The 18,824-nt window shown below is 54.4% G+C and overlaps 1 protein-coding gene across 1 annotated transcript in view; it reads right to left on the bottom strand.

Annotated features, from left to right (window-relative positions):
* Nucleotides 1-18,824, bottom strand: part of KLF13 (Kruppel like factor 13) — a 50,692-nt gene extending 31,868 nt beyond the window's left edge. The window contains exon 1 of the mRNA XM_042988267.1: nucleotides 17,769-18,824. Coding sequence (XP_042844201.1) covers nucleotides 17,769-18,360 — 592 coding nt within the window. The 5' untranslated portion in view covers nucleotides 18,361-18,824. The remainder of the gene's footprint in view (nucleotides 1-17,768) is intronic.

Raw genomic sequence — 18,824 nt, 5'->3', positions numbered from 1 at the left:
GAACAGGCTTGGATTCCCATGGGGACAGGCTGGAGATTCATGAGGGGCACTGGGCAGTAGGTGCATGTGCCAGGACTGGGGCTCATGCTGGGTGCACATGGGTACTCAGGTGTCATATCCCCTCTGCACGCAAGCTCCATTTGAACTCTGGGGAGGTCACGAGAAATGTCTGCCCTCTGATACTCTTCCTTTAGAACCAGGATCACAGCATGTTTATCAGAACGTCATTATTGTCAGTAGCTGAGAACTTTATCCATGGGGCGGCAGAAGTGATAAGCTGGTAGGAGTGCAGGGGTGAGGGGCCACAGGAGCCAAGGAGGCCGGCCCATTATAAATGGGTGGGGAGAACAGGATTTCAGTGGTTAAAAACATTTGAAGACTTTCCACCAGGTTGGCTGAGCAGACACCCTGGTCAGAAGTGGGCACTGGCTCAGCACTGCTGTGGTCCATCCTGTGACAGAGGTTACCACCTACCCCCAGCTGTGGAGACAGCACGCTGGCACCGCTGGACACAGCAGCCTCGGGCTGTGGGAGACCTAGCATGGCATCACCGCGATGACGCCCCCGGGCACAGTACACCCATCCGGGGACATCGGGGTGCTGCTCCAAGCACTAGAGAAAGGCAGCCACAAGAGCAGTTCACCTCTCTGGCTCTCCTCACACTCGCTGAAGTGCTTTCTTTCACTTCTGGCTTGTCCACTCATCACACACTGCTAGACACACAATGGTCACTTGGGCCTGGATCTGCCCCCAAACCCACTGCTTTCTGAAAAGGCATCTGAAGGAGGGAAAGGCCTGGCTGAGTGGGATGGGTGGGAGTGTCCAAGGTGAAGGAAGGGCTACAGCAAGGGATGCAGACACCCACACCCCACCCCACCCCGTGCCCCTGCCCACAGCAGCATGTGGGGATGAGGTCACACGGCGCTGGACTCAGACACCAAGTCTTCAAGGGGCAGAAGCACCAGCCAGAGCCAGGACCCTTGTGGCATTCAGGGAATGAGTGACAAAACCCCATGCCTTATGTCCCCTACCCTGACACTGTCTGCTGACACCCCACAAATGCAGCTTTACACACCAGTCCAGTGTGTGTCAATGGCGGGGTCAACCCCACCCCCACACCTGCCAGACCGTTGCCTTGACCCCTGGCCACTTTCTCTCTCCCATCTTGAGAGCCCAGTGCTTCTGAGCCAGGCTGCAGGGTGGGTTGAGACTCCCCTGCCCACCATCTTGTGACCTTACGTGCCTCTGTCCGCCACACCCTGCCCCATGCTCTGACCAGGGTCTCATCACTACCTCTGCCTGCTGGACCCCATAGAGTCCCAACCCAATCACCCTTGATTAAAGCCTGGGCAGCCAGAGTGACACCCTCTGAAAAGCAACAGGACACTGACCACAGACCCCAGAAGAACCTGCCACAGACCATAAGGGCCCAACTCCCTGGCCCAGCCCCAAGGGTTAGCCTGCACGTGTGGCCTTGGGGGCTGACTTCCATTCATCTTGCTTCCTTCCGCCAAGTCACTTAGGTACAGAAGCAGGACCCTATGCTAGCCTCGGGACAACACAGCCAACCCCACTGGGACTGTCTTCAGGGTACGTGCAGGGTGCCCAGGACTGCTCAGTGACAGAAGGCTCCACAGCCAAAAATCCCTCCAGCGCCAGACAGCAATCCTCCCCAACTCGGTCCTACACTGGAATCCACGGGATTTGGTCGAAAGAAAGATTCTACTGCTTTTAGGAGAAAAAAACAAAAACCTGTAAACTCAAGGACCAGAACTCATTCCCCACATTCTTGGGACAAATCCTGTTGACCACCATGTTTGGCCCTGGGATAGGGCATGGAATGACAGCCCAGTCCTCCAGGAGCTCTCCCTTCTCACTGGTGGGAACAGTACCTTCAGGCCAGGCTCCTGAGAAGGGGGTGACCCCTCATTGCACTGTGGGTCCAGCCCATGACAGGCCACCCCACAAGGCAAAGGTCACCAGCTAGGGTACTAAGGAAGCATGTCTGGTGAGTGCCTAGGGGGCTGCTGGTTCCTGGCCTTGATCTCAACACCCCCAATCCCCTCCCTGGAACCCCTGCGAATTGGATGCTTGGAAAATTCTGAGCCACAGCCCATTTCAAGTGTCAACATCCTAAAAACTCAGGTGAAGGGAGTGATGAAGACATACTCAGGAGACTCCTCTGCTGACATCAGCCCTGCTGCAAGGGAGGGAGGCCAGGTGGGAGACTAGGTGCAGGCTGCTGTCAGGATAGACCTGGGGTGCCCCCATCTTCAGGGGCAGGGCTGGGAGAACAAGTCCTGCCCCTGCAGTTGGAGTGACAGGCTCTGGACTTTGAAGGCACAAGGCACTAATCTGAGGTAGTTGGGGAAGTGTTGCTGAGTATTTGCCCAAAGGAGTTGGGGAGCATCTTCGTTTGCTCAGCCTGGAACAAAATACCACCAACGGGGTAGCTTACAAACAGCAGAAATATATTTCTCACAATGCTGGAGAACAGGAAGTCCAAGATCAAGGCTCCAGCATGGTCGAGTTCTGATGGGGGCCCTCTTTCTGGTTCATAGCTGGTGTCTTCCCACTGTGTCCTCAAAAGGAAGAAAGGGCAAGGGAGCTCTGGGGAGCCTCTTTTATAAGGGCACTAATCTGTTCATGAGGGCTCATGACCTAATCACCTCCCAAAAGCCCCACCTCCAAATATCAACACATTGGGCATTAGAATTTCAACATAAGAATCTGGGGTGGGTGGTGGGGTGGACACAAACATTTGAATAAAAGCAGGGAGCATCCCCCAAGGTCAACGTCATCTCAGAGAGCCAGTTATTTGTGCCACGAGTATTTGCTGGGCAGGCGTGGGCCTTTCACTCAAATCCGTGTGACCTGCCTCGTTGGGAGGAGACTGTTACGCAAAACTCAGCCACAGGAAAAGGAGGTGCAGAGGGGGCAGTGACAAGATACTCCCTCAACAAAGATACATTAAAGCAGGATGACCACGTGGAGTACCCCGGGGCTGGGCAGGAGCCGCAGAGGGGTGACTCTGCCCTCCAGAAAAACTGAGATGGCAGACACCTCTGGCCTTCCCAAGCTGATTCAGAAACAGGTGACACCAGTTCTGTGCCTGAGAGCCCAAGACGCCCTGGGGTTTTCTGCCTTGGGCCTTTGCATGACTATCTTCCATGGAGTCACGGCAGTCCAGAGTCAGAACCTCCAAAACCCAGAGAGCACACTGAGCACCCAGGGCTGGCCAGCTCTCAACAACGGGCAGTATAAGCAAGAAAATTTCCCAGGCCATTTCCACGTTGTTGAAAACTGTACCCTAACATATGAAATCCAGTTTACACCACTGTAGCCCAGGATGCGGCTAGCACAGGTGGGCCCATGCCCTGTGAGGGCTCTTGAGCACCCACAGGCCAGCTACTGGATGAAATGCCTCCCCACGCTGGGCCCCACAGGAGGCTGGACACCCCTCCAGCCCCCTTGCCTTCTCCACACAGGTGAGCACCCTGCAGGCAATCTCCCCACTCACCCGGGGTGCTGACTGGGAAAGCACAGGTTGCAGAGGCCAGGTCAGCCACCTCTACTGGAGACTGCACCTGTCCAGGCTGCTGCACAGACAGCCCTGGCTTCTGCTCCCCCACCCCTATGAGAAGGACAGGGGACATGCCTATCTCTACACGTTGAAGGGCATCCAAACGTGGCCACCACAGACCCGGCCGCTGCTTCTCCCAGGTGGCATTGAGCAGACAGCTATAGCAGCTGCACCTGAACCAGAAGGGTCAGCTCAGGGGTCTCACAACAGCCCACTCACTCAGAGCCAAAAAGGGAGGAGGCCCACTTGGCCACTCCAGCAGGAGACAGAAACAACACAGGTCCCTGGTGGCCTCTCCTATCTGAGCAGAGGGGCCGGGTGGGGTCCACAGGAGGAAAGGGAACCCCTCCCCCGACCCAATGTTCACAAATATCCTCTGGAACAAGGAGATGCCAGGAGAGAGCAAGGAAGGCCACATTAGTGCCCAGGTGTCATCTCAGACTAGATGCCCTCAGCCCTTACATTCATTCAAAATAGTCACCTCAGACCACACAGGAAGCATCTTGATGCCAAACACATTCACACGAAGATGAAAAGCAAGCAGGAAAAGGGTATGAAACTGTGGTTCGACAGCTGAAAAGCCAGCCTCAAGAACGCTTTCATGCTTCCCTTTAGGAAACAATTCTCATATCTGTGAACATAGAATTGCTGCCCCAAAAAAGAAAAAAAAAATAGAGGGGAAAAGAAATCCACAGATGGCCCAAAGCTCATGAAAGCAATTACTCCTGCAAACAAGAAGCAGAATGAGTGCTGAAACCAGAGAAGCCCAGGAAGTTACAAAAATAGCAAATATGAGTCCTGAGTGGGATTCCCTGGCTGCGCGCGTCCGCGTCTAAGCGGCTCTAGCAGCAGAACCAGGCGCTCTCCACTTGAAGGAGCCACTGGGAGTGTTGGGTGAAGCAAGTTTCACAGCAAGCAGGATTTCTGCTGCCCTCGGACTCAAGAGCTAGGCTGCGGGTATGAACTCAGTCATCGTGCTTCTGGAAGTCTCCCGCAGAGCACACCTGGACACAGAAAGTCCTTCCATTTAGGTGGAGTCACTGGGCAGGGCTGGCACAGTGTCTGTCACCACGAGGCTGTCTGACGCCATGGCAGGGAGATGCTGCTAGGCCTGAGTCCACCTCAGGCTGTTGGGCACACCCAGAACTGCTCTGGTGACCAGTGACGGGGTCTTCCACCTCAAGGTTCCCGTTCAGCTGCTTCTGCTCTTTAAAAAGCGTCAGGCCAGGTACAGCTGGCTGGGGCCTGGGAGGGCTCCATTGGTTACCCAGTAACAAATGAGGCTCACCTGAGAGGGGGCCATCCTAGCCTGAGCACAGCTCCCCAGGAAGCAGGTCTCCATAGCAACAAGATCCTCAAGGAACCTGCCTTTCTGTGGCAGGCTCTTGCTTCATCCTCCCACAACTCAAGATGGGCATTTTATGGACTGGGGCGTGGCTGGGGCCACAAGGCCGGTGAGGGTCACCCCACATGCGGTGCCAGAGGGTGGGGACGTGAGCTGGCACCTGTTTCAAAAAAGTAGTTCTAAATTGTCTGTTGTTGTTTGTTCTGTTCTTTTTTTTTTTCCTTTTTCAAAAGAGAAGGCAGCAAAAATGTTCATTCGGGTGCCCAAGAGCATCACTGTAGTGGGTGAAATTCTGCTCCTGCAGGTTAAACACACAGACACACACCACACAGACACATACAAACCCTACCCCCACTCAACACAGATGCATACACCACACATTCATACGCCACACAGTCTACTCGCACACACACTCCTCCTCTCCTCTGAGGTCAGCATGCCCCAACCTGCTTTACAGATAAGAACCCTGGCCAGCTCAATCTGTTCTCACTCCAAAGCCTGGAGTCCTCATCAACATTCCATTTAGTCCCTCTGTTTAAATGACAAAGCATAATCAGGCAAAAAGGACTTTCTCTGATAAAAACACTGAGAGGCTCCCTCAGGAGCTGACTGTAACACCGGGCACACAAACTTGCCCGCTGCTGGGAGGAGAGGGCAGTGGGGTGGGGCCCAAAGTCCAAAGCCCAAATTGTTAGGACTGACAAAGGGCACACAGACGCACCGGATTTCTGACAAAACTCCCAAATGGATTAGGGCTTTGAACTTTCAACACTCTTCAATGCCATTTCAATGTTTTGTGTTTTTTCTTCAATGTCATAAAAAATGTAAATTCTTCACCAAGAAAAAAAAAATCTAATTCTAGGTACATCCTTGAAAAAGGTCTCGTACAAAGGGAGAAAGGATGACAAGGCTTCTCAGTGACCAGGTAGGGAGGCTGCCCAGCAACTGACAGAAAAATCTGGAAAAGCTGAAAGGCACAGTGCATGAACAGGTAACACCAGAGACTCACCACAAATAAATGCAACAAATATAGACATTTCCTTCAGTTTGGGGTTGGTGGACTTCAACCCCACCCCCCACCCCCCACCCCCACCCCCAGTGATGGCAACAGTCCCGCTGCAGGGAAATGCTTTCGACACAGGTACACACAGGGTGTTGGCCATGAGGCCACAGGGCAGCCCGGCCCAACCCAGCAAGAATTCAGCCTATGTGGAGAGAAGGGGACCCAGGGGCCCTGCGTGCCCAGGATGAAGAAGGGACTCTGGATGCAGGCCTAGGTGTTAACTGCAGAGCAGTTCGAAGGACACACCACCAGCCAGGGCCACCTGGATCACCTCTACCAATGATAAAACGAAGGAAGTCAACTTTCAGCCTTCCGATGTACTCACTGGGCTCCTCCTCGATGGGGCAGGTGACTGTACTGGGTAATAGACAGGGGGATGGAGCAGAGAGGCCCAAGGAAGCCCCAGGTAAAGGGCAAGGCCTGCACAAGAACCTGGGGCTGAGCTTCACCAGCACCTCCCAGGGCCCTGCGTGGCCTGGCACTCCCTCAGACAGCCAGCAGGGTGGCAGGAGGCCACCCAATCTGGCACATCCAGCCCAAGCTACGCACATATGGGCAGTTACTGTTTAACAGCAAACGCGCTGAAGCGTCACCTTGTACCAAGATGTAAAACTAGTTCACACCTTGGCCTCCCAGGAGAATCTGGCATCGGGTGAAAAGAACACTGCTTAGGCTCAGAAAGACTTACAGGTCCCTCAGAGGACTTCTGGAAGCTCCAGTTATGGGGATCTGAACACTCCAAGATAAGAGAGGCATCGCCCCCAAATTTTCCATGGAACATAATCAACCTCAAAACCAGTACAATCTTGGTGTGGTGTTTACATAAGTGCGCCCAGGGCCTGGACCCTCGCCAGCTGGCATGGCTGTCGGCAGTGGGGGCCCTTTGTGCCACCCCCACCCTGCCTCGCCAGGGCCTTGCCATAGTCTAAAAGAAAAAGTCAATGAATCACTGGAAGAAATGTTCTTCCTATGAAGAAAATATAAATGTTTATTAAGAAATTATAGGAACCAGGTCAGTCATTTTGGTATCTTAGTCACTCCAGCTAATTAAAGAAAAAAATCAAAACAGAACGCCATCCCAGAAACTTGAGACAATGAGAACTTCTCTTGCCACAAGCACTTTGAGCCCCAGCTCCGCCAGTTGCCAAGGTGACCCACTGTTTACCTCTCATTGTGTAGGAGGCTGACAGCCCACCAGGCTACCTCCCAGGGAAGAGCTGCCAGGGCATCCCCAGAGGGTGCAAGGAGGAAGCCACAGCCACCCCACAGGGTCTCCCAGGCTGAGCCTGGGCTACAGCACAAAGGAGAGGTATCTTCACTGGTTCTCCTCAAGTTCCTGGGGCCCTACTCCCCCAGTACACCCTCCTGCCTTAGTCCTGTGGGCTGGAAACCCCTGACGGCAAGTTAAAAATGTGCTTAGTCCTGGGGTGCAAGGAGGGAGAGGAGAGGAGAGGGGGAAGGGAAGGGGGAGGAAAAAGAGGAGGAAGGGAAAGGAGGAGGGGGAGAAAACGGAGAGGAGAGGGAAGGGGGTAAGCAGAAGAGGGTGGAAGGAGGGGGGAAGGGAAGGGAGGAAAGGAGCAAGAGAAGGGGGAGGTGGGCGGGGAACAGTAGGAAAGGGGAGAAAGGAGGAGAGGAGGGGAAGCAAGGAGCAGGAGGTGGTGGTGGAGTATGAGAAGTGAGGGCACACCAGGTTGCACACTCGGCTGGGTAGGCAAAGAGCTTCCATGCACCTGGCCTCATCCAGTCCCCCATACCAGACTGTCTGCCCCAGTGAAAAAGGTCAAGGGCAGAATGGCCTGAGAAGGAGAACTCCACCAGGGACCTGGACTGCACACCCTCCAGCTTGGCTCCTGGGTCCCCACCCTATCCAGCACATACTACTCCCTCCTTCTCTGCTCTTGCAAGGCCCTGGCTTTGAGGTGATACAGCCCCACTGGGGGTCATGAAGAAGAAACCATCCCTGCTGCAGCCTGTGCCACCTGGCCAGATGCCTTGTGACTGGCTTACTTCCAAAGGAACAATCTCCTGAGCTTTGGGGGCAGCTAACAGTGCATGCGTGCACGCGCACGCACACACGCGCGCACACACACACACACACACACACACACACACACACACGCACACACATAAATATCTGTCTTCTGAGGCCACGGTGCAGTACTGAATGTGGGACAGGAGGGCCTGAGTGTGGGAAGGAGTCTCAGCTCAGATTCAAGGAGACCAGTGAGATCAGGGAAAGGGAAATGAAAGTGGAAGTTTTTCAAAGGCTAAAGTTAGTACACTTCAGAATGAGGCAACCCATCCAAAGCAAAATGCTAACATGTAACACCCACCAACCATCAAGGAAGAACAGCTTCAAATCAGAACCTAGAAGAAGCCGAGGCTGGATTTCCTTTGAGACCCAAAGACCTAACAGCAACTCAAGACAATGACCTTTGTGCTCACCACCAGGACAGCATAAGGCCTCCGATGGCAGACCCTAGCCCCACCCCAACAGAGAGGGCATGGCATAAAATTCTGATACTACATCTCCTCAGGATAAAAGACAGCATCCTGCAAAGCCCCTGGACCTTCCCCTTCACCCCAGAGGCCTATGGCCAATCAGCAAAGTAATTTTAGAAAGCAGGACATGCCATGCAAGCAGCCAAAAAGATGCACTCCGGAAAAGACTAGGAAACCTTGGGAAACTGCCCTTAACACACAGGGCTGCAAGCAGGAGTCCCTTCTGGGTCCCCACAGGCTGCTATGAGGGACCGCCTCCTCCACCACACCATTCAGAGACAAAAATGGCAACTGATGAATAAGCACAAGGAAATCCAGAATGTGAAGCCACTGGAAGGAGCAGGCAAGATCTCCATGATGGGATGGAGAGGACCACTGCATGGTGTCTCCAGGGCCCAGGTCCCCACCTACCCCGCCACCCGCCATTCAGTATTCCCGGACCATGGAGGGGTGTGGGGAAAGACATGGGGACCACAAAGAACAGTGGACAAACCAGATGTGGCCAGTCGAGGGAATGAGGCCAACAGGCAGTAAGGCAGGGAAGCAGACGGCAGAATGTAAACTAAGACAACAGACTGCTAAGTAGCCAGATTGTCCATCACTTGTTAGAAGGGCAACTATGTAATTAAAAAAAATAAATTAACATTTATTATTTCTCCTTCAATGAAAATACATTTGAGTTTGTTACCGGTAAGATGTCTGAGGTGCACCCATGGTGCCAACCCCCAGTTCTCAGACCCTTCCCTTAATCCCAGACATGGTCTTGAACAACTAGCCCAGCCAATGACCCAGGTCAAACATCACTCTGTGCCAAGGACACACCTGGGCGCCTAGGCCCCTACTTCTCTCCCCTAAAGGGCTGAGCTCTAAGGCTCAAGTATGCCTCTTCTGTTTCCTCTCTTTCCCAACACTTCCTTGCAAAAACCTCTATTCTTGATCTGCCATTAACTAACTTCTACCTCTAGCCCCAAACCAAATTCCCTTTATCCTTTGTGTGTGTGTGTGAGCAAGCATTTATACCATAAAAGAGAGTTAAAGACAAGTGAAAAAGTCAGAGAGGAAGTGTACAGGGTCCTACACATACTCAAGGAGAATGACATCAGTCCTACTAACACAAGAGTGTCAGAAGGCCCCAATTTAGGCCCTTGACCACCAGCCAAGCTGTCTAGCCATCGCCTTGCTGATACCCCTCCACGTCGATGTGGTGGTCCTGGGTAGGGAGCAGGAAGCCCCCTGAGCTCCTCTAAGCCCACTTCCTCCTCCCCCCATTCCCAAGCTTCCTTCCAACTGGCCCCATGTTTGCAGGAGACAGCCATATGCCAGAACTCCACCTTCAGAAGCTCCTGGGACAGGAACCCAACAAAGGCACTGAACCATGTGCTCTCTGGTGAGTGATTTTTAATTTGGGCCCCTATTTCTTGCAAAGCTCTTCCATGATGTTCCCTGGGCTCTAGCTCCAAGGAGATGAGCTTGTACCCTGTGCTCAGGGGACCATGGGTCACCCACCCATGCAGGAAGGCCACACCCCTGTGGCAGCAGCACAGGGACATTTAATCTGAGGCATCAATCCTCAGTGCTTTTCCAAACAGGTCACCTTGGGACAGACTGGCCAATCGCCACGGAGTGTGGCCAAGTTCCTGGTTAGCAAGTATTTTTGTGTGATGAACTTCAAAAAAGAAGAACAATAAACAGACGCCCCCACCCCCAACACACACACCCCAAAATAAAAACCTGTACCCTCTGTTCTGTTTGTCCAGGATGATGTTAGTTAAAACTATGGACTGGTCAAGGCTGCTCCCCTGACCATGCACATGATGTCCAACAGCAAACGGGATAATGTCCAGGCCCTGGGGCAGAAGGGGAACAGGAGCTGAATGGAAGGCACACCAGTGCCAGGGCACACTAAAAGGGGCAAGGGGGATGGCAGGGCAGATGACCAACCTCTTTACCACAGCCTAGTTTCAGCTGAGGGGACTCCATGCTTCCAAGAAGGCTGACTGGCACAGGGCTGATCCACAGATGTTGGAAGACAGGATTGAGATCAAACTGAGTAAATGAACCAGAATCACAGGTCCCATGTAAACACGTTCCGGGCTTGGATGCAACATCAAACCAGACAGCACACTTACGTGTGTGTAAGTGTAGCCAAATGACAGAGCTTTTGGTTGGGTGAAGATTTCTCTGTCTTACATCAAGTGCCTAGTGTCAAGTCACTGTCAAAAGAGTAAAAAATTAGCATTTGAGTCTCCATTATATTGACCTAGAGCAGGGGAAGGCCTTCCAGGCTCAGGGTCCCCCCCAGGGGCCATGGCAGCCAAACCCCCACCACCCCCATCCTAGTCCCATCACAGCAGTCACTTCTCAACTGCCAAGCTGGAGACAACACTTCAAAGTTTATTTCCATTTTGATGGGAAGTTGACTTCTCAAGAAAATGACCCCACTTGGCGTTATGAAAGGGAAGTAAAACAGGCTTGGGTGTGTGAACTTAGATCAATATTTATTTTCTTCTGGAAAGCATGTAGACACCCACCAAGACCCTAAGGGTATCACTGGCTGCAGGCCGACGCCCCCCCCCCCCCCCCCCCCCGGCCAGGCCTGGGGGATGGGTCACCTGTGGCCACAGAGCCAGGGTGAGCTAACTAAAAAAAAGGCTGTAAGTACCATCTGGAAAGACTTTCATTCAAAATAAAATCAGGGCGTGTTGTTTGTTTGGGAAGGGAGCTCCTAAGACTAGGCTGAGCTGTCCTTTGACTATAAAAGGACTTCCAACAGCAGGACCCAGAAATGCCAGCACTTGTCCAGTCAATGGACTGTCCAGTCAGAAGATGAAACAGAAACCTACCAGGTGGACCAGACAGAAGGGGGCTGAACAGAGATGGGCAGACACTGCACCTGCACCAACACAGCACCTGGCTGTACATGCAGGACCAGCAGCACCCTAACCCTCCAAAAACCCAGTCTTGGAGTGTCACCCTACCTACCAGTTACTTATTATCAGGAGGAGAGTGTCCCTTTATAGTGAAGAGACCTGGCAGATGCCACTTTAACCATGTATGTGATCCAGCAATCAGACAACCTGACCACACGAGCCTCCACTGTGGTGCGTGCAAGTGCCCAACATTATATGACCTGTGTCATATTTCCCACCAAAAACTGTTTATGCTAAATCTAATCAGGGGGAAGCAATCTGACAAATCCAGACTGTGGGATGTTCCACAAGACAACTAATCTGGATCCCTAAAATGCCAATACAACAAAAGGCCAAGACTGTCCCAGACTAAAGGAAACTAAAAAGACAGGCCAACCATACACAATGTGTGATGAACTGGATTCCAGACCCTACATGGGACATCTTGGCGATCATTAGGAGAAGTGAATATGGACTGTATGTTACATAATATGTACTATTTAAAGAGAGAGGAGAGATAGGCAAGGGAGAAAATACAGTAGAGAAAGGGGAAAAAAGGATAAAAATAAAAGGGTGACAAATATTTAACTGAGGAGTCTAGAGGAACGTATGAGCGTTCACTGTATTACTCCCTTAACATTTCACAATAAGAATTTGTGAAGGAAGCAGTGTGCTTGGGACAGGAAGACTTCTAAATACCAGGAGGCACCTGCCCTCCCCTGGAACACAGGTCCAGGCAGGAAGAGCAGCCAGGCACAGCGGGCAGACCCAAACTCAGAAGTGTGGCTGCCCAGGCACAAACCTCAGCTCCCCCTTCATTTGCTGTGTGACTGTGGGCATATTTCTTAATCCATCTGGGCCTTGGCATCATTATTTGAGGACTAGTAATAACAACAGTACCTATTTCATAGGGTCCTGTGAAGATTAAAAAGCTTATGAGGAATGAATGCAAACAGAACAATGCCTGTCCCTAGCAAGCAGCCTGCTATTAGATACAACAGAGAGCTGAGTGTATCATCCCTGAAGTTTTCATTTCAAAAATGAGTTTAACTACTTTCTTAAAGCATAAACCAGACACACTTTAATAGTGCCCTGATATGTCAAGACCGCTGTTACAAATGTCAGTTATTATAGAATGCAGGCCTAGGGGACTACTGAGGAGGACTACAGGCCCCTCCACAAACAGCACCACATTCGTTCCAGCACAGTGTGGCTGGGTTGGGTTTCTTGAGTTATAGATTTAGATACACGTGCATACACACACATATACATATTAATAACTTGTTGGCTTATTTCCTTCCTTGGTTGTAGCTGCTATCTTATCTCCCCTTTCCCCTTTTAACTTGCTACATCTAGGAACCTAACGACCAACTCAATTCAGAATAAGGTCAAAGCAAACAGGCCCTTACAGTGTCGGGGCTGTCATGAGCTCATTTCAGTGAGCAGACTTCACAGTGCCAACTCTGAAGGGGCGGGGCTGTCTTCCAGATTTGAAGCCTTGCACATGGTACCTCTGGTTAAGTCAAGGGTGGTCCTGTCAGATTGCTCACACAGGAAGGGCTCCAGCCCTCTTTTAGCCAGGAGAGGGACAGTTTCAAAAGGCATCACATCAGTCCCTCCCCCAGTGCCAACAAGCCAGGAGGCACTTCAGGGTGCGAGGGCACAGCTGACTGCTGCAGGGGTTGAGCCCTTACCCAGGCTAGGCTGCAGGGTAAGCCAAGTAAAGATGGCAGGAGAGGGGCACCTGGGTGGCTCAGCAGGTTAAGCGTCCGACTTTGGCTCAGGTCATGATCTCGCAGTTTGTGAGTTCGAACCCCACATCAGGGTCTCTGCTGTCAGCACAGAGCCTGTTTTGGATCCTCTGTCTCCCTCTCTCTCTCTCTGCCCCTCCCCCCTCAGTTCTCGTTCTCTTTCTCTCTCTCTCTCTCAAAATAAGTAAATAAAATTAAAAAAAAAAAAAAAAAAAGATGGCAGCAGGAGAGCTGGTCATGAGCCATGAGAGAGTAATGGTGGTTTTAGGGTTGTTTTAAATGTTCTCAATATGATGATCTCACATGTGCAAAAGAAGAACTGGAAGAGGTAAAAAAAAAAAAAAAAAAAAGTCAGCAACACAGCAGGAACTTCAGTACTGGGGAGACCAAGACCTCCATCTATTTCCTTTAAAAACATAATGTGCTATTTCCTTTAAAAACATAACATGTCTTTTAAGTTAACATGGTAACTCCACAATGCATGTAAATGCTGTCTACACTACTATCAATAACACTGCCAGGTCTCAATCCTACAGAAATGCCAGCTCCTCTGCACCAACACACATACTGGATTCTACTGCCACAGGCATGAAACGATAAAAAATGAGAAGGCAACATAACTATCCTTTCAAGATAAAGGCTAAACAAGTTGTGGTACAGTCACGCAGCCACACCTGGGAATACCACGCAGCCCAGATAAAGAACAAAGGTGCCTTGTTAAATAAGCACACCAAAAAAAAGCCTGTGGTAGAATATATTTGCTAGGATCCTACATGTATAGTTTTCAGATGTCTGTGTGGATGCACACGCATGCATACATGCAAATCCACTAAAAGGGTCTGTAAAGGGAAACACCAACAGGAGGTGATAGTGGTTAGCCAGAGGAAGAGAAGGCTGGCACATTCTGCCTACACACTTCTGCATTGTTTGAAGTTTCACAACTGGCCCACTGGCAGCCTGGGACTGTGAGGGAGACGGGACGGGACCCACCAGCGTGGATGTGTCCCGAACAAAGTGCTGGCCATCTGCCAGCATGGCTTTGCCCTGGGTGAAGGAGATCCCTGCCACTCACTCCCTGACAGGCTGCCTGTCCAAGGCAGCTGCACCAGGAAGCACCTTCGAGGGGTACATGGGAGGAATGTGGTTAGAAACCAGGCTCTATAGCCAGAGTTTGTGTTGGGGGAGGGGACCTAAATACCCTGAATACCCTGCCCCAATAATCTCACTCATGATCAAATCCCTTGTTCGGTGGCTAAACTTCAAACTAACCCCACCCAAATTATTACAGGAAATGGCTAAGAATGCAATCTTAACTCTACCTCCACCCGCAAAAAGAGGGCCAGGTGACCAGGCATGTCTCTCTCTGGATGTCTGCAGGAGGGAGGGGCTGTACACAACACAGTGCCCCCCTTTCCAGCAAGGCCCCCAGAGCTGCTGAAATGGGCCCAGCTCATGCAGCATGCAATTGGATTTTTAGCTCCCAGTGCTGCAGGGAAAACAGGGCACAGAGACATTCTGAAAACGATTCTTTGCAGGAACAAATAGGTAGGAATGTATTCAAGGCATCTCTGCCAAGAAAGACTGAGTGGCCATTACTGCTGGGGACCCGCCAAGCCCCACCACTCCAGACAACAAGCAGGAATCTCCTGGCTGGCTCAGGTGGAGATCTGCCCTCAGAAGGCCAGAGGCCTTTCCTTCTCAAAGTTCTTGAATGTTCACATCAAAGCCCTTCAGCCTCCAAGAAAACATGTTCCTGGTCTTGCTACTCCCCAAGGCAAGACTTAGCAAATTCCCAGATCTGGGCTGGAAATTCTGATTAGCTAAATAATAAGTGCCTTAGGAAAAAAAAAAAAAAAAAAAGCAGCTTGGGTTGCAAAAATGTGTGTCTTTGTTTGATCACGTGTTTGCTTAACATCAACAATTACCTAAATGTGACAGGGTAATCAGTCCTCAGGACACTGCCACACAACTAAGCAGTCCAGGCAGCTCTGGGAGATCGAAGCAGTCAGGGAAGTCCAGGTCTCCCCAGAGTCAAGGCTGAGGCTTGTACTTCCCAAAGGTTCTCAAACACACAGCCTCATTTCCCACAGACCTTCCAAGTGGTCAGGCGAGACATGACCAAGCTGCAGGGAGGTCTGTGGACCCGTCCTTGGTCACAGAGCTAGACAGAGCAAGTTGTGAACTGCCTTCTTGGCTAAAATGATTTTGATATTCACCCTCTGCCATGAAATTGCTGCAGGTGGGTTGGTTGGGGGGTGGGGGGTTGCTCCTAGTGGAGTAGAGGGCCTGGCATGACCTGAACCATTGTCGGCAGAGACCCCCCAGAAAGCTGCTGGAAGCACACAAACCAAACCACAGCTATCTCAGAACCGGGGGCTGCTGCTCAGGTCTTCCCAGGGTAGCCTGTCCCCTTGGTCACCCACTGTGGCCTGTGGGCTACCCTTGTCTCCTCTACGAACACCAGTTAATTATGTTCTGCACACTTGGGGGCAGGCTGGAAATGGGCTCCCTAGTCATGCCCTCCACCAGAAGCTGAACCAGACTCCCTCCAGAGGTGAGTTCTTGGTTCATAATCAGATTCACCTGGGGCACCACTTAAACTGTAGTGTTTGGCTGAAGGTCAGTATTTGGGACCTGGAAATCTACATCTCCTCCAGAGGTAGGGCCTCATGTTTCTGCACACAGGGAGGGCAAGCCCCGTTCCCTGCTCTTAGACACAGCACACTACAGTCAGAGTGTTGGTTCCATCCTCTTCTGCTTGCTTCGGGTTTCAGAGCACCCCAGAGAGGCTGGGTTCCACCCCACTGAGGGAGACCCGAGTTCTCATTGCCTCGGAGCAATCATCTAGCCAAGGGGCCCACTCAGGAACACTACAGCCTGGATCAGGGGGCAAGCAAACCCAGACGCTATCCTCCAGCTAAGGCCCCCATCCAAGCCTGCCCGGTCCGTGACAGCGAGCCCCGGCCCTCAACCAGCCCCTCCACAATTCTCGAACCCGACCAGCCGAGTGGAAAGCCACCGTGAAACAGGACGCAGAGAGTCTCCTATCCTTAAATTACCTGCCCAGTACTGGCCTCGCCCCCGCAAGGAGGTCCTCGAGCCACGCCCCATGCACTGCCCCCGCCCCCGTAATCTGGGTGCTACAGGATCCGAACGTAGTTTGGCCCCTCCTCCACGGCCACACCCACCCTGGCAGTAAGGTTCCCAGTCTGAACCAACACCCCTACACTAACCCCACACCCTATCTCGGTCCACACACCCTAAATTCCGACTAAGAATGAGTAGAATGGCCCCGCCTTCACCCTCGACCCCACCACCGGCCGAGCTATCCCTTGCGGCCACAGCAAGGGACCAAAACCGCGGGGGCAGCTTCTGAGGTAAAGGTTTGTCTGAGATCCGCTGGCCTTGACACCTGCAGACCTGGAGACAGCTCAGTTCCAAATTTACCAGGAGACGGGGGTCCTTCAGCTGCAGGGTCTTCAGGACTGCAGTTTTTAGCTAGCTTCCGAACTATTGTACAAATGTGAAGTCTAAACCTTTGGTAACAAGGTAACAGTATATTTATACGGGTTTTTTAACCTGCTCCAAATGCGAAAGAATTAAGTGTACCAGAAGACTTAACGTGAGCCCAGAGGAAATACACAATTCTTTAAGCCAAACTGAAAGAGAAAGGTTACCATCCCTTAAAACATTGTTCCCACCTTTGTGTTTAAAAAAAGAAAAACAACTACGAGGTCCCTGGTCCGCTGAGGCCGCCCGTCCCGGTGCTGGTGCCGCCCGCACGCATCCGGCACCCGGCAGGTGAGCAGGGCCGGGAAGAGGGAGGCGCACAAGGCCGGCAGTGAACAGGGCTCTCCTTTCTGGAGAAAGCGCCCCCAGGCCGAAGAGCCCCCTCGGGTCGGGCGCGCCCCCGCCGGCCGGATGGGCGGGGCTCCCACAAAGAGCCTCCGGCGGGGAACCGGGGCCGCCACCCGCGTCGGCCGCCGCTGGCTCTGGTTTGGACAAATTAAACCTTAGAGCGCTGGAAAAATTACAGGAAGAGGAGAGTGAAGAATGTGCCGAGTGGCTGGAGGGAGCCCTGTCCCCGCGTGAACTTCGCCCGCCGCTCGCCCGGGCCGGGCCGGGCGGGTCCCTCCCATCCCGAGCGCGCGCCCGGCCGGCGAGGGAGGGGCCGGTAGGGGAGGGGCCGGGCGAGGGCACCCCGCCTCCCCCGCGGCCCCGGGGCGCCCCCACCGCCTGTCTCCCAGAGCAGCACGCGCGGCCCCCACCCAGCTCGCCCGCACCTGCTCGCGCCGCCCCTCGGCCTCGGCGGGGTCTACGCCCGCAGCCTAGATGACGACATCCGCCCCCGCGGCCCCGCCCGAGAGTGCCCGGGGAGGGGGCGTGCCCGGCGGGGGCGCGGTCGCCGGGCGGGCGCCGGCTCCCAGCTCCCGGACCCGCCTCGCTCGGCGCGCGGGGCCGGCCGCGGGACCGTGTGGCGGGGGGGAAGGGGCGAGGCCCCGACCGTTCCCGGCCCCACTGCCCCTCGCGCCCGGCCGGCGGCTCCGGGGGCGTGGCCCGGTAGCTTGCGCTGTCCCCGTCCGCGCGCTCTGGGCGCCCGGGCGGCCCTACTGACCTGTGTGAGTTCTCAGGTGCGCCTTGAGGTGCGAGGATTTCCCGTAAACTTTCTCGCAGCCCGCGTAGTGGCACTTGTGCTTTCTCTGCGGGGATTCGTGGTCGGCGCGACTTCGGCCCCGCCGGCCCCTTTGTCTGAGGCCGGGTTCGCCGCTCCCCGTGGGCCCTGGCTCCCGCTCGGGCTCCAGCCCCGCCTCGAGCTCGGCCTCGGGCTCGCTCCACGCGGGGCTGAGGGGCGCGGCCGCCGCACCTTCGCCGCCGGGGCAGGCGGGCTCGGGGGCGGGTGGCGGCGCAGGCGGCAGGCGGCAGGGGGTCCTCGCCTTCCGGGCCGCGGCGCCCTCTCTGCGCTCCGCCGGGGCGGGCGCCGGCGCTTGCTGGTTGAGGTCCGCCAGGATCCGCGCCACCACGAAGAGCGAGGCGCTGTCTTTGCCGTCGCGGCGCTCCTCGACGCGGGGCAGCGTGGCGGCGACAGCGGCGGCCGCGCCTTCGGGTCCGGGCTCCGGCCCTTCCCGCGGCCCGTGCACAACCGCGCGGCTCGACATGGACACGAGGCACTCGGCGGCGAAGTGGTCCACATAGGCGGCGGCTGCCATGCTGCGGTCTCCGGCCGGCGGGCCGGCGGCACTGCTGGTCGCTGCGAGTCGTCAGCGGCGCATCCGCACCCACGGCCTCCGGAGAGCGGGCGGGGGGCGGGGGCGCGGCGCGCCCTCTCCGCGGGCTGGGCTAGGCGCGCAGCCGCCTCTGCCGTCACCCGCGCGGCTCCGCGTCCGCGAGGCGCCCGCCCGGCCGGGCACCAAAGAGTGAGCGCATGGGGGGCGCGGGCCCGTGGGGTCCCCGCGCGGCGTCAGAGGCGGCCTGTCCTAAGGATGCCGAGCAGCGACGTTAGTGACTGTCTCGCCAAGTCGCGGCCGCAGCCTCGCCGCGCATTGTGGCAGGCGGGACAGCCGCCGTGCGCGCCGCGGCTCGGTGTGGGCGGCCCGGCCCCGGGGGTGGGCGGGGCCGGGGCCACATCTGGACTCGACGTCAGCCCCCAGCCACATCCTGGCGGCGCAGGTTA

The sequence above is a fragment of the Panthera tigris genome, chromosome B3 (assembly GCF_018350195.1).
Source record: "Panthera tigris isolate Pti1 chromosome B3, P.tigris_Pti1_mat1.1, whole genome shotgun sequence".
NCBI lineage: Eukaryota > Metazoa > Chordata > Mammalia > Carnivora > Felidae > Panthera > Panthera tigris.
Note: the sequence above shows the minus strand (reverse complement) of the source record. Positions and strands in the feature narration are given on the sequence as shown.